This window comes from Heptranchias perlo, chromosome 17 (genome assembly GCF_035084215.1).
Source record: "Heptranchias perlo isolate sHepPer1 chromosome 17, sHepPer1.hap1, whole genome shotgun sequence".
Lineage (NCBI taxonomy): Eukaryota > Metazoa > Chordata > Chondrichthyes > Hexanchiformes > Hexanchidae > Heptranchias > Heptranchias perlo.
This window is the reverse complement of record NC_090341.1, coordinates 54,248,772-54,264,866: the sequence shown is the minus strand read 5'-3', so window position 1 is coordinate 54,264,866 and position 16,095 is coordinate 54,248,772. Positions and strand designations below refer to the sequence as shown.

The window sequence follows — 16,095 nt, the reverse complement described above, 5'->3', positions numbered from 1 at the left end:
ACTAATCAGAGGGCTGACAACTGCCTATGCTTATAGTCTATGGCATTTGTACTATTCCAGTCTTGAAGGGCCATTAACTGTAATGTGTCTCTCAACAGGGGTCTTATTTATGAAACTTTCAGTTCTGTTTGTCCTGAAAGAAGGTGAATTGCTTGATCTGGTAACCAAGAAAACACCCTGTTACCTGTGAAAGTTTGATTTGATTCACTGTAACAAGTGTTTCACAGTGGGTTAGCTTTGATTGTCAGTCTTAATGAAAGACAATCCCACTGTGCCTATAGCCTGCACCACTGAGGGCACCACTACAGTTGCCACAGGAGTGGCCATGTACTCATGGCAGACTACAGTACAGACATTCATCCATGACTACATAGGTTCAGGTTGTGGACTCCTTCATATTCCTTATTAGACCTTACAGTGCAGTTTGCACCAAAGCAAGAGACTTAAATAGACAATCCTGCTTAGCCAACCATCTATGTTTTTAAGTAAGCCCTGAGAGGCCTGAATCCCTAGGTGCTGCAACAGAAGCAGGATCGTGCTGGACCTCTGGTCAGCAGGTGCCTGTCCTTTAGATGCCACCATCACTTTGTCCTGCTCATCTGGAAAACGTGATTCCCTCTGCTACCTCTTCAATTTCACTTTCTACATTTTCTGGAGTGTGTGTAGTTATGCCGGTGCTAGGCAGAGGTGGTGATAGTGATGCAGGGTGCTGTGAGGTGTTGGCTTATTCCAGGAATGGTTGTTACCAACAGTCTTTACAAGTCCTAAGAAAGCAAAGGAGATAAAAAAATGTAAAGATGGGGTCTCAAAAAAACACCTTTAAGCATTGCTTCCATTGCATGACTATGTATGATATTATTTCAGTTGAGTGTGCGCTTTTGTGACAGCACCTCAATAAAACGACATGTCATGACATATACATTATGATACTAGTCCTGATTCAGGAAATCTTCCGGCATACTGTCATCTCCCCCAGTTCTCTTACTGCCAATGATTTCAATAGTGGCCCTTTCAAAAGGAGTCAATGCTCAAATTGCTTTGGGCCACCTTCTCTATGGGTCTGTGCACAGCAGAACAGTAAGAGATATTGAAAGTACACAAAGCAGTGACAATGTTATATAGCGCCACAGCTTCATGGGCATACTCCATGCTACAAATTGAGGATGCCTATTCCTTAAGTGAAGCACATTAAGAATTATTGTTGTACCCACAGGCTGCCATATGCATTACCTATATGTAACTATAGCATTTATTCTAAGTGTCAAAAAAAGTCCCTTACCCTGGTTCTATTTTGAAAATACAACATCTAGGTAATCTATTCTACTTAAAGGATTAAAAGGTAAGCAGACAGGGCTTTCTTGCATGCAAGCCAATATTGTTGACTTACCGTAGCAGATTTCTTGAGGTCTGACATCTTTTTTCTGATGTTTTCCAGCTCTTGGAGTTCCTGAACAATACACTCACCCCTTCTACCAGCTACTTCTATATCTGCTGCACCAGATGCTTTGGGAGGGGTGCATCAGTCCCATAAAGTGTGTCCTTTCCCTTCTTGATTCCTAACATTAGGACTTCTAGTGCCTGGTTAATAAACCTGGATTTCTGCACTTTGCAATGCCCCATTATTCAGCAATAAACATCTGGCTTGGCCTCTTCAGATGCTCCATCAGTTGATTGTCAGGATTTGTCATTGTGTCAGTTCACTGTATGCCTCAGTATGTAGGCGTTAAAGCGTATTATTTTGCAGAGCTCAGGGAAAGAGTAAAATGGGGAGTCAATAAGTATGATAAAATGGATGATCTTGATTGGCTAAATAATGAAAAGCGGTTTTATTTTGTAAAATTAAAGATTGTGCTTTTGACACCCAAACCAGAAGGTTTTGAAAGTTTGGTGAATGTTTCAAAAGACTTAAGAAGTTGTAAGAGCTTAAAAGGAGCAGGTCTTTTAAGCTGAGGAAAAGCTAAGAATGAAAATTGGAAAGTTACAGTTGAGTATTTGACAGAAGCAAACTTGTAAAGTATAGCACACCTTTGTCTAACAGATCAAGTCTCTCTGAGAAAGTAACATATAAAAAAGTATACAGAAAGATAACATACTTACAAAGTTAGATAGCCCAGGACTGAAGAATCACAACACTGACCACAGATTCGATTTGGTGACTGTCTCTTTAACTCTAGGAATACATAAGGAGTTTAACAGCCAGCTAAGCCAGAATCGTGCACCAAGCCTATCCTGAAACAACGTTGCAAGTTTTGTTGGTTACAGCAGAAGTGAGGAATAATTCAAATTAAACAATGCTGTGTGATTGGATCAGTTCATATATGACCGACAGTTCCTTTTTAAAACTTAAGAACATAAGAAGTAGGAGCAGGAGTAGGCCATACGGTCCCTCGAGTCTGCTCCGCCGTTCAATAAGATCATGGCTGATCTTCGACTTCAATTCCACGTTCCCGCTCGATCCCCATATCCCTTGATTTCTTTACAATCCAAAAATCTATCGATCTCAATCTTGAATATACTCAACGACTGAGCATCCACACCCCTCTGGGGTAGAGAATTCCAAATATTCACGACTCCTCTGAGTGAAGAAATTCCTCCTCATCTCAGTCCTAAATGTCTGACCCCTTATCCTGAGACTATGTCCCCTAGTTCTAGACTGTCCAGCCACAGGGAACATCCTCTCAGCATCTACCCTGTCAAGCCCTCTTAGAATCTTATATGTTTCAATAAGATCACCTCTCATTCTACTAAACTCCAGAGAGTATAGGCCCATTCTACTCAATCTTTCCTCATAGGACAACCCTCTCATCCCAGGAATCAATTTAGCGGACCTGAGCGGTCAAATATTCAAAATCTGAGAAATACCCTTTTCCAGGATATAAAAAGAATTGTTCTGTTCAAAGCAGAGTCTGTTTGAAAGTCTCAGGAGAAGGAAGCAATCAGATTGCAAACCATGATAAAGAGAGACATCAGGTTGGATTCCCAAGAACAATTTGGATTATTTCTTCTTGGGAATCCCTCAATAATCAAGTAAGATTGTTTCTGGGCAGTTTTAAGATTGGACAGCCTTTGGTGAGCATATTTTAACCACAAAGTTGACATATGAAAGACAATCCAGTTGATGGTGTAGTCGCAGCAGACTGACATTCTTTCCTCTGTCAATGTTGCCCTTTTTCTTTGGCAATCCTAGCTTGTTCAAACTTGTTAACTCCCTGCCCACATATAGACTGAAACAGCTTGAGGTCTTTGATGGTTTTCTCCCATGTATTGATGTCAATACCGCATTTCTTCAGGTTGGATTTTAAACTATTTTTATATCTCTTTTTCTGGTTGCCAACACTTCTTTAGACTCACAGAGTGGTAAGAAATTCTAAGAAAAGAAACACGGTATTATTGAAGAGCTATTTACAAAGGGTTATCTTAGTTCCTAGAGTTGTGGGGGGTAATTTTAAATTTTGCTGCCTGGGTGGTAACCTGGTGGAGCAGATCACCCGCCGGATTTTTGTTCCACTTTTATCAATGGATTGAAAATCGGATGGGTTCTACAACGGACGGGCTCCTCCAAGTTATTGCCCAAGCGGGCGATGTTGAAAATTACCCTTGTGATATTTTTATATTTTGTCCACTCGAGGAGTTAGGTGGAAGGATGCCTGCTGTAAATATATAACTATATCAAGTGACTGTTACTTACGTGCTTGTTCATCTTTTGTAAAATAAATTCACTTGATACTTTAAACTTAAAATGAGGTCTGATATAATGTCCTACTGCTTTCGAAAACAAGAGTAACATTTTATGGAGTCATAGGATAAGTCCTGTATCTTAAAAACATCATACAGTTTGCTGTTTGTTTCTTGGGTAAGTTACCTAGAGCTCATCAAAATCTGATGGCAAGTATAGACACTCTTTAAGGAATGAGGAGTTGGGACTTGTCTATGAGAGTAATCTAAGATATGAGAGCCAAAATAATCTAAAAAGATTAGAAAAAAACCAAAAATGTAACAGTCACTCTCCTCTTCTGATTGGAAGAGCCTTTTTTACTCATTCCCAACTTGCATGAAGGTTTGGGCACTGAGGCATGATGTTTAATCTGCTGCATTCAGTTGTGCAGTGCTACCTATTTGGTCAAGCTTTGGTCACCTGTCCTAATACCTCCTTATGTGGCTCGTTGTCAAATTTTGTTTGATAACACTCCCGTGAAGTGCCCTTGGGACATTTTACTACGTTAAAGGCGCTATATAAATGCAAGTTGTTGTTGTTATTGCATCTCCTATCCATTGCTATCTTTATCAAGGCTCAGTCTTTTCTTCCTCCCAAAATCTACACGCCCTTAAGAACCAAACTGGGCATCATTGAGTCATTGCTTCGTGATTAGTCTTGTCTTCTGTCCTATTCCTTTTATTGTTGGCTAGATGGACCGTGACCTTTTATTTAAGATCTTTAATTAAGAAAACAACTCAGTCAGTAACAGCTTTCAAAGCGGTTCTTGTATTTTCATTTTTCTGGATACCCTTCTTGGGCCAGTCATTAAGAGGTACACTAAAATGCCATGTGTAGATTGTGCCTTGAAATTTTACCTTCCTTCCTCTGGGGAACGTAATTCAGTTCTCCTTTTTGCCCTTCTGTTCCCCCCCAAAAACTACATTTTATAATACAAAAGCAGGTTCCTGCTAACATTGTAACCTTTTGGAGAAATACTTTGGTGCGAGCAAAATATTCCCATCATCCAAAATCCCAGTAGAATATATTGATCAATATCTAAGCAAATGCTCCATTAATGGAATGTTCTCATTAACATTTAAGAGGGTGCCTATTAGCTTGCATTTACAGTATATACTACCCATTAATCAATAGGTAGTTAAAATGGTTACAGTGTGTATGTCTCCAATAGTTATGGCTTTTCCTAATGATCTCAAATATAGTCCAGCAATTAAAAAGGTTGTAATACTTTATGATGGAATATTATAATAGTGACCCTCCCCTGGCCTAATTAAGTAATCAAACACAGATGAGTTGATCTTGTGTTGGGCTTCATTGATGCGAGTTCAGCATTTTCTGCTATAGTTCCCAATACTTATAGCGGGCGTGTTGGTGTCAACGCAATTTGCCCGCTATATGTGGAGGCCTGTGTAACCAAGAAATTTTTAAAAAGCACGGAGGGAATCTTCATCCTCCATCTCACCACTTCCCGCTCTGTCTAAATGCCCCAATGCCATTACTCACATAACTAATGTTCCAAATGGGAGAGAAAGAGAGATACGCTGGATTACTTCAGTTCATACCATGGAAAACAAGAACATGGATACATTTTGAGGATTTTTTTTTAATGAAACACTGTGACCCTTATATTGTGCATAAAACGATTGGACTAGTTGCATTTTGCATGGGATGTGTCATGATTAAATTGAACAAAATAGCTACCTGGTACTTATCTTAGATTCTTTCATACATTACATGTAATTTCTATATAATTCTAACATGGAAACAGGCCATTTAGCCCAACCAGTCTGTGGTGTTTATTCTTCACGTGAGCAGTAGTCCTAGTGCCATGAGCCCATCCTGCTCCCATATATTTTTATCCCCCTTTCTTTCAACCATCTATCTAATTTATTCTTAAATGTTGACATGGGGATAATTTTAACCCCAAAGAAAGGGTGGGCTGGGTGTGGGTAGGTAGTCAAAATTGTAGATTTTAGCAGAGGAATTGCAACCTGGTTCCAATGCGCCCACTTCCGGGTATAAACTAGGCGCGTTTGGGTGTGAGCACGCAACCGAAACCTGGAAGTCCCGTCCCCACTTAAAGCTGGTGGACAGATTGTTAAAAGGGCAATATACCCCATTGAAATAGTTGAGGTATGTAATTTTTTTGTTGATTCTAATTCTGAAATGAATTTAACCTCACCTGCACAGGTTTCCCGGGGCTCGTGAATCTTGTCCGGCGAGAGAAGGTGAGAAGGGCCGGATCCACGAAGTTTGTGCCTTTATAGTACTGCTTGTGGGCCAGGAGGAGCAGGAGTGATCCCTCCATGCCCAACAAGCTTACCTCCCATGATCGTCTGACCCCCCCCCCCCCAATGTTTGATCTCCCCCAATATCTGAGACCCTCCCCCGAAGGTAGACCCCCCTCATGGAAGGCCCCCCAGATGGCAGACTCCCCACCCCTGATGGCCGAGACAACCCCACCTCCAACTCTTCCGATGACTGCCGACCTCCAACTCTTCCGATGACTGCCGATCTCCAACTCTTCCGAAGACTCCCGATCTCCAACTCTTCCGATGACTGCTGACCTCCAACTCTTCCGAAGACACCCGATCTCCAACTCTTCCGATGACTGCCGACCTCCAACTCTTCCGAAGACTCCCGATCTCCAACTCTTCCGATGACTGCCGATCTCCAACTCTTCCGAAGACTCCCGATCTCCAACTCTTCCGATGACTGCTGACCTCCAACTCTTCCGATGACTGCCGATCTCCAACTCTTCCGATGACTGCCGATCTCCAACTCTTCCGAAGACTCCCGATCTCCAACTCTTCCGATGACTGCTGACCTCCAACTCTTCCGATGACTGCCGACCTCCAACTCTTCCGATGACTGCCGATCTCCAACTCTTCCGAAGACACCCGATCTCCAACTCTTCGGATGACTCGATCACCTCCTGGTCTGTGATCTTCTCCACGGCCACCACCGCCCCGATCTCCACCTCCGACATCAGACTCCCCCACCCCCCCCCCATGTCTTCCATGGCATCAGACCCCCCCTCCCCGCCCCGATGTCCTCTATGTCCCACGATCTCTCCCCCTCTCCCTCCTCTCCGATTCCCGGCTCCTTTCCCTCCGGACAGGCAGCCAGCCTGGCAATGTGGCTGGCCGACGTGCGGGAAACCCGGAAGCAAAAATAATCACCTGCAATTGAGTTGCGATCGCAGATTCCAACGCAATGAACTGACTTCTAGGTTTCCCATGGGAATATATACCCACCAGCTCAGTTCCCGGCTCCAGGTCAAAATCATGGCCATGGTCTCTGCTTCAGTCACTATTCTATTTCATAGCCTCGCCCCAACCCTTTGTGTAAAAAAACTTTCTCCTTCTTTCTGTTCTAAATCTCTTACATTTAACCCTATATCCTCTCTAGTTTTCTGGATTGGCATGCTTCTTGGCATCCGTGACTTCAAATTTGGGAGGAGCAGAAAAGAGGAGGGCTTGTCCTGGTGGGCAGCAACCTCTTGAGCCAATTAGTTGGTGGTACTGCACTCAAGACTTGGGCGTGCAGGCTCCAACAGTGTTGGGTTCAGTTCATTTTCTCTCCAAGCTGGTCTTTATGTAGTGCATTATTTGGTGCAGTTTGCAGTAATAACCACTTCTATAGTTGCCACTAAAGAATGTCATAAATTCCACTGCAAAAATGCACCGGTCTAATTGTCAAAAATGATATTATATATAGACCCACACCGACTTGGTGATGGGATTGGAAGCAGACTAAGCTCTCCACTCACCAACACATGACCGATTTACAAGTCGGCGATTTTGAACACCGGTCCTTCAATTCCGTTGAGCCTTCATACGGATTCATTGCTCGGTTTCCTTTTTTTAAAATCTCCTGCTCGATCCTCGTGCGCGCGAAAAAGTGTTGTCGTTCTCACCCGCGCGAGCGTCTGTCTGGTCGCCATGGTAACAAGCGATGAGCGTGCTCCCCCTCCCCATCCTATCAACTCCTCTCGGGCGGCGGGTGGCGGCGCGCGCTCAGCCTGCTGTAGCGCGAGAGCTTTCCGTTAACCAGCGCATGCCTTCACGCGCGCGGCCACAACACGAGCAACGTGACTCTGGATGGCGTCGCTGGTATTGAGTGTGGTTGCTGCGGCGGAATGAGCGAGAGCCGAGCCGGGCCGGGTGAGGCCAGGCAGTAGTCTACCAGCCAACGCCTCCCACCACCACCACCACCACTGCAACGAAACCCTGCCTCAAAGCCAGGGATAACAGGACTCTTCAGTGCCGGGTCAGTGAGTGATAACACTGCTCACCCCCCGCCCCGCTCCCGCCTGCGCGCGCGCGCACACCGTGAGAGAATTCCATGCAAACCGGCCGACTCTCGGGCTTGTCCAGCACCGTACGAGATGTGGACACCGACGGAGGAAGAGAAATTTGGAGTCGGTGAGTTGTTGTGTTGATGGTGACTGCTGTTTATTTTGGAAAAAAAAGAAATTAAATGAGAAAGAAAAATAAGCACCTCCTTAATGTCATTCCCTCCACCCCCCCCCCCAAAAAAAAAACAACCGGTCGTGGAGTGCTGACTGTTGCGGGGGCTGCAGGAGGTCGCAATGAATAACACTTAATGTTTGCAATCATTCACTCGCGATTTTCTGCAAGGAGCATTTAAAAGAAATTAGATGGTTGCAACTTTAGTGGAAAGCAGGATGGATTTTGACGGTGCAATTTTCCCACGATAATGGGTTTAAAGGCGTTGAGACGAGGGTTTTCAGACAGTTGGTTTCAAGTGTTCAAAGTCGGTGACAGCTGAGTCTAAATATCGCGGAATTGATGTCAAATCAGCTTCCATGCGAAGTGTATTAGAAATCCGTTACATAAACTGTTGCGTGCAATTTGTATAATCGTTAAGAGTTGCTTTTGTATGCATTGCTGTTTTCATGTTAGGGATTTTAGTTTTTACAGCGGAGATTGCAAATATAAATTTTGTCTCCTGATGGAGCTTGTGTTTTGCTCCCTCTTTCCCCTGTTGATTTGGTTATATATGATGTTCCGGGCTAGTCAAAAGAATCATATTTCGATGGAGGGCGCTGTTATTACGTCCTGACACTGTGCACCTTGCAACACACATGGATCCTGTTGGGGGTTTAAAATGGCAATGGAGGGCATGAAATAAGTGTGCAGCGAGCAAAACGCAGGTCAACAGAGGCTGTTGAACAAGTGTTAAAGCCTATATGCCATCTGCTCTACATCCGTTCAGCCATTTTAGGCATGGTAGCAATATATGTGCTGTGATTTATTATTAAGCCATTGAAATGTTAGTTTCTTAATAAAATCATACTTATGCGAAGGATATGCCATTGTAATTGTTTAAAGCAAAGTTTATAATAAAGCTATGGTTTGTTCGCTGAATCTATGATTAAATGTTATGTACATAGGATTTTACATTATCCTTTAGTTGATGCAGTTTAGAATACAGAGCGGCATCTAATTAAAGCTACGGTATGGCATAATTTTTAATTGTAACGGGAGGAAACTTCTAGTTTTATTGACTTAATACCAACATTGTTGTATTTACATTTTAGAGCTGTCAATCACCATGTGAGAATGACTGGTACCAATAGATTTTAATAATACCCGCTTAGTTGACTGACAGCTCTGAAAGGTAAACAGAAATTTTGCATGATTGTACCTTGGAAGTTGAACGCCCATTCAAGCTTTGTGTGTGGAGGAATGACATTAGATACCCCTTTACAATAGTATTTTAGATGTGAACCATTTCCTACTTTTGCAGAATAAGCAGTAGTTGAAATGTTTCTTTCACAATTCATTGAAATGGACCTGCTTTGCTTACTGATTACCCACGTGGAATGCATGTCTCAACAAGTTACATATGTAGAATACGGTGGATGTCAGACGTGTGCTTTGTTGATCCACTTCTGACACCAGTGGAGTGTATTCACATCAGTGAAGTGTAATTTGTAGAGGAGCCTTACAACTGCCATTATCCTCCAAAAGACAGGAAGCTGTTCACAGGTCAGCATTATCTCCGTGCACCACAGAAGCAAGTACTTTCCCTCCATATAAACACCTACAATCCCTTTCTGTTTACAAACTTCCCAACAGCCCTTACGTGAAAAAGTGTTTATTTGTTGATTTCAAATCAATACTTTCCCTAATTTCCGAGTGTAAGCTTGCATTGTTCTAATGTATACCAGCTTTTTTTGTGTTTTGTGTGAGACATGTTAAGGTGCATTGATTTATTATTTTGACTTTTTTACACCTGTAAAAACAGTTTGTGTTGCATTTTTTCCTCCACAATTTTCCCAATCCCCTCTCTCCTGAAGACATTTTCTCCTTGCTGGCTTCTAGTTTCACAAGTGCCAGATGCCCTCTGTACTTCTTTCAAGTGACCAATATTATGGATGAACCTTGATAGTGAGTGTCACTGGTTGGCATTACAATCAAATCTGATTCTGTCCTCACCTGATATCCAGACAACTGCACTTTTAGCAGTGGTTGCTGTATAGCAATGAGGAGCAGGAATGCTGACCAAATTTCCACTTCCTAACTAATTATATTACCCTACCACTGACTGAAATCAAGTAAGTCAGCACAGAATAGAGATCAAATCTAGGATCTTCCTGGTCTGGGTAAGCTATTCACTGGCTAAACCTGCTAAGACATTAGGGGAGCTATTCTGATAGATTTTTTAAAAGGATGGATTGATTAATATTAGTCTGTTACCTTTCCAAAGAATAATCTACCTAACAGTGATATAAATAACAGTGTGAAATACTGCAGTCAATTTTTTTTAAAAACCACATTGGAGCACCAAGGTCCTGTGCCATAGTGTGGTAGAATTTGAAATTATATCTTCAATTTCTCACATTGAGTCCCCAAATTGAGTCACAGGGAGGTGTTGCGCAGAGACTAGGTGTTCCATGGGATGGGCAGAAAATGAGAAGGAGAATCATCCCAGAACAATTTTTGAGCACCTTCCAGTAGCCAGCTCAGAGCATCACAGGTGACACCTGGGAGCAGGTAGCCCATCTAGCCTTTTGCTTGCAGGTAATGCATGGAATAGGAAGAAAATAGAAGGAATAGTGCCCTTGCAAGATTAATGGAGCAAGGTACCCAAATTGTAGTCTATGTAACATTCCCATTCTTGCAACCCTGCATTCTAACCCACAAAGCACAGGTAACTCCATTCTATTTGTGCTTACCTTTCTTTGTTGCTTTTTTTCTGTTTGAATTTCATGTGTTTGGAAATTTTGAAAATGCTGTTTTTAGCACTGTTGCCTTATTGGTGAATAAATCCTAAAGCAGAACACTAGGATGTTTTGTCTGCTCTTTGAGATATTAGTGGGAATGATGGTTTAAACTGTGGCCCATGAGATTCAATTATATGGACCCTGATCAGCCCATGAATACGAAACTCTTGGGCGCTCCTGCTGTAGACCATCCATAGTTATTCAGAAGATCACAAAACAGATAACAGATGAGGAAGCACATCCATCTGGAAAAAACCTACAGATCTTCCATCAGAGGATCCAACTGTTTCTTAAATGATTCCGGGGATTTCGCCTCTACCATACTATCCAGAAGTCCATTCCATCTATTGGTTACTTTGTGTATGAAGAAGACTTTTCTGATCCAATGCAGGCTGAATTTAAATACTAACTGTACACGTCTATAATCTCTTCCTAGATGTATCCAAGTAACATTTCTGACGAGTAATACTTTACTGAAAACCTATTGGGTGGAGCTTGTGGCAGTTTAGTTTATGGGAAATTATTTTTTTCCCCCCGGTACTGTTTAATAGAATAGGATAGCAAAACAAGATGCTGTTTCTTTAATGAGCTGAAATACAGAAAGTGTGTGCTGCAGGGCCTCATTAAAGTGACACTTTCACAGTATTCACATTAGGATGGAGAAATAAGGATAACCTTTTGTGAATTTATTTTTTAATCATCGTGGCAGGTGGTATCTAGCTATGTACAATTATGCATGTGTATTTATCATATTTGTTTGTTTTTTGCACTGGTGTAGATACATTTAGGCGGACTTGTTGAATAATTGCTTTGTGTCAGTCTTCACAGTAGAGGAAGAGGATAATATACCTGACATTTCATTGAAACTAATAATGAAACAAGGACTGCAACTCACTAAAGTTAATGTAAGCAAAAACATAATGGCACTAAAGACTGACAAATCCCCAGGACCTGATGGTTTTCACCCCAGGGTTTTAAGGGAAGTAGATGAGGACATTGCAGATGCTTTAGTCATAATCTTCCAAAGCGCTCTCAATTCAGGAATTTGCAAATGTAACTCCATTATTTAAGAAAGGTGAGGGAGAGAAACCAGAAAATTATAGACCAGTTAGTCTAACATTTGTTGTGGAGAAATTATTGGAATTTATAATTAAGGAAAGAGTGGCATACCTAGCACATAGGAAGATGGTAGTGGTTGTTGGAGGTCAGTCATCTCAGCCCCAGGACATTACTGCAGGAGTTTCTCAGGGCAGTGTCTGAGGCCCAACCATCTTCAACTGCATCATCAGTGACCTTCCCTCCATCATAAGGTCAGAAATGGGGTTGTTCGCTGATGGTTGCACAGTGTTCCGTTCCATTCACAACCCCTCAGATAATGAAGCAGTCTGTGCCCGCATGCAGCAAGACCTGGACAACATCCAGGCTTGGGCTGATAAGTGGCAGGTAACATTCGTGCCAGGCAATGACCATCTCCAACAAAAGAGAGTCTAACCACCTCCCCTTGGCACTCAATGACATTACTATCGCTGAATCCCCCACCATCAACATCCTGGGGGTCACCATTGACCAGAACCTTAACTGGACCAGCCTCATAAATACTGTGGCTACAAGAGCAGGTCAGAAGCTGGATATTCTGCGGCAAGTGACTCACCTCCTTACTCCCAAAAGCCTTTCCACCATCTACAAGGCATAAGTCAGGAGTGTGATGGAATACTCTCCACTTGCCTGGATGAGTGCAGCTCCAACAACACTCGAGAAGCTTGACAGCATCCAGGACAAAGCAGCCGGCTTGATTGGCTCCCCATCCACCACCCTAAACATTCACTCCCCTCACTGGTGCACTGTGGCTGCAGTGTGTACCATCCACAGGATGCATTGTCGCAACTAGCCAAGGCTTCACGTCATGGAAATATATCGCCGTTCCTTCATCGTCGCTGGGTCAAAATTCTGGAACTTCCTACTTAACAGCACTGTAGGAGAACCTTCACCATGCGGACTGCAGCGGTTCAAGAAGGTGGCTCACCACCACCTTCTCAAGGGCAATTAGGGATGGCCACAAAATAAAATTTTTCAAAAAATCTTAGAGAAATTTGAGCTGATGAGAGAGAGCCAACATTGATTTGCAAAGGGTAGATCATGTCTAACAAACCTAATTGAATTTTTTGAGGCAGTAACTAAAGCAGTCGACAGGGGAATGTCTATTGATGTAGTTTATATGGACTTCCAGAAGGCATTCAGTAAGGTTCCACATAAGAAACTGTTAGCTAAAATTCAAGCTCATGGAATTGAAGGCAAATTATTGACCTGGTTAGGAGATTGGTTAGGTGGTAGAAGACAGAGAGTAGGGATAATGGGTATGTACTCAAATTGGAAGGAAGTGACTAGTGGTGTCCCACAAGGATCTGTGCTGGGGCATCAACTATTCATTACATTTATTAATGACATGGAAAACACAATGACGAGCCATATATCCAAGTTTGCTGATGACACAAAGACTGGTGGCACAGTAAGTAGTGTAGGTGGGAGCATAAAATTACAAAGAGACATTGATAGATTAAGTGAGTGAGCAAAACTGTGGCAGATGGATTTCAACACAGCTAAGTGTGAGGTCATCAATTTTGGACTGAAAAAGGATAGATCTGAGTATTTTTTAAATGGTGAAAAGCTAGGAACTGTAGAGATACAAAGATATTTAAGGGTCCATGTATGCAGATCACTGAAATGTAAGTACAAAAAATAATCAAAAAAGTTAATGGAATGTTAGCCTTTATGACTAGGGTATAAAGGGGAGGAAGTTTTGCTATAGCTATACAAAGCCTTGGTTAGACCACATCTCGAGAACTGTGTACAGTTCTGGGCATCGCACCTTAGAAGGGATATATTGGCCTTGGAAGGAGTGCAGTGCAGATTCACCAGAATGTTATCAGGGCTTCAAGGGATAGATTGAGGAGAGATTACATAAACTAGACTTGTATTCCCTGGAATATAGAATGTTAAGGGGTGATTTACTGGAGGATTTAGGATTTTGAAAGGAATTGATAGGGTAAATAGAGAGAAACTTTTTCCGCTGGTGGGGGAGTCCAAGACAATAGGACATAACCTAAAAATTAGAGCCATGACTTTCAGGAGAGAAGTTAGGAAACACTTCTTCATGCAAAAGGCGGTAGAAGTATGGAAGTGTCTTCCACAAAAAGCAGTAGCTGCTAGCTCAATTAATAATGTTAAATCTAAGATCGATAGATTTTTGATAACCAAAGGTATTAAGGGATATGGGGCTAAGGCGGTTATATGGAGTTAGGTCACAGATCAGCAATGATTTCATTGAATGGCGGAACAGGCTCAAGGGGCTGAATGGCTTACTCGTGTTCCTATGTTTTGAGACCAAAGAAAGTTCAGCGAGCCTTATTGAAAATTATTGCTCGCAGGTTCTAAGAGTTCATACAATATATTAAAAAATATAGTTTTATTTATCCTGTAATTTCTGGTATATGTTTGTAATTCTCTATATAACTGACCTTTAGCATTGTTCGTGGAAGGTCAAATAATTTATGGTTTTATAAGGACAGGAGCGTTATACCATATAAAGTATTATTCTGCTACTAAGGTTAGAGATGTTTCCTTTTAAAAGTTCTAATTGTTGGAAATAAACACAGCCTGAAGGCAAACAAGATTTAATTGCTGTTTAAGGGAAGTTTGCAGATTGTAAGGTCCTTGCAAAGGTACTCGAGGTGGGAGAGAAAAAAAACAGCATGAAATGACTGCCTTTCCTTCTTTTGCTGAATAGTTTTGAGACTTTGAAGTGTGACATCTGAAGTGTTGACACATGCTGCCAAAACTTTTATATAATAGTATCAGGGTATCTTGCAAGACACCTACAGCCAAATGGCATAATTAACTTACAGTTTTGGACCAGATGATTGTAAAGAGGAGCATCTGAAATTAGAATAGCACAAAGCACTATTCACATCAAACTTTTTTTTGTTTTTTTATTTGGTTTGACAATTTAGGCTTTTGGGTGTTTGTGGCTGAAAACAAAGGCTTTCACACCCAACAAAAATGACATGCTTCATTCTGATAGTCACCACACACGGTTGGAATGGAGCAGCACTGGTACATTTGCCCTGGGGGGTAAATCACATAAAGGAAGACCTCTTTTTAAGGGGAATGAAAAAGAGACACTTTCCATATTGTGATATTGGAATGTTGGTCATATGACCCTTACCCCTCAATTTATTTGTTTGTATATTTAGTGTGACGCACCCATTAAACAGCATTTTGTTTTTCCCAGCTGGATTCAACGTTCTACCCTCATGTTTGAGTTGGCTTTACACTGAAACATTCTTTAAAGCCCTCTTTGAAAGTTTCACATCAGTTTTAGCATTAGCACATTATCTGAGTTCTTTTGAGTTTTCTGTCTTATGCCAATTGTTTAAATGTAAACGCTGCAAAAATTGTTAAAGGACATGTTCAGTTGCTGATGAGCACGGCCAGTGTCTCAAGTGTCAGTCAGTGAAACATGACACTGTCAAGTTTGCTCAGGTTTTGCTTATACGCTCCCGTTGAGATCACTTTCAAAGAGTGTAGATGATAATTCAAGATAAAGTAAACAAATCAAGCATCATGTCCAACTGGCTGCATGCCACGCCTATTAGCAGCAAAGGAAGTTATTGTAATTTTGTGGTGGTGTGTCTGTAGTCATTTTCTTGTAGTTGGCACTGCTGGCAACCAAGATAGACCACCTTTTATCACCTGTGGTAATAGATCAACTTCCTCCACACTGAGAGGGATAGGTTTGACTGACGGAACTTGATGGATCATGGAAAATCATGGAGTGTTGGATTCTGAAGCTTTGAATATCTAATTTGTGGGAGCTTGCTATATGCAGATTGGATGTTGTGTTTGCTTACATAACAGTGACTATACTTCAAAAATAATTCACTGGATGTGAAGCGCTTTGAGATATCCCGAGAATGTGATAAGGCTATATAAATGCAACTGCCTTTCAGTCTGTCTGTAGATTTTTAAAGTGAGAAGTTCAAGATGGTAACTCTGCCTCTGATGAAGCAGTATGCCCAGGAAGCTGGTTGGCTGTAGCCCACCTGCAGGATGGTTATGTGAAAGTAGG

At 41.9% G+C, this 16,095-nt stretch overlaps 1 protein-coding gene across 1 annotated transcript in view; it reads left to right on the top strand.

Annotated features, from left to right (window-relative positions):
- Positions 1–8,024: 8,024 nt before the first annotated feature.
- Positions 8,025–16,095, top strand: part of dock3 (dedicator of cytokinesis 3) — a 1,008,697-nt gene continuing 1,000,626 nt past the window's right edge. Inside the window, exon 1 of the mRNA XM_067999007.1 lies at positions 8,025–8,142. Within this exon, the coding sequence (XP_067855108.1) occupies positions 8,106–8,142 (37 nt within the window). The 5' untranslated portion in view covers positions 8,025–8,105. The remainder of the gene's footprint in view (positions 8,143–16,095) is intronic.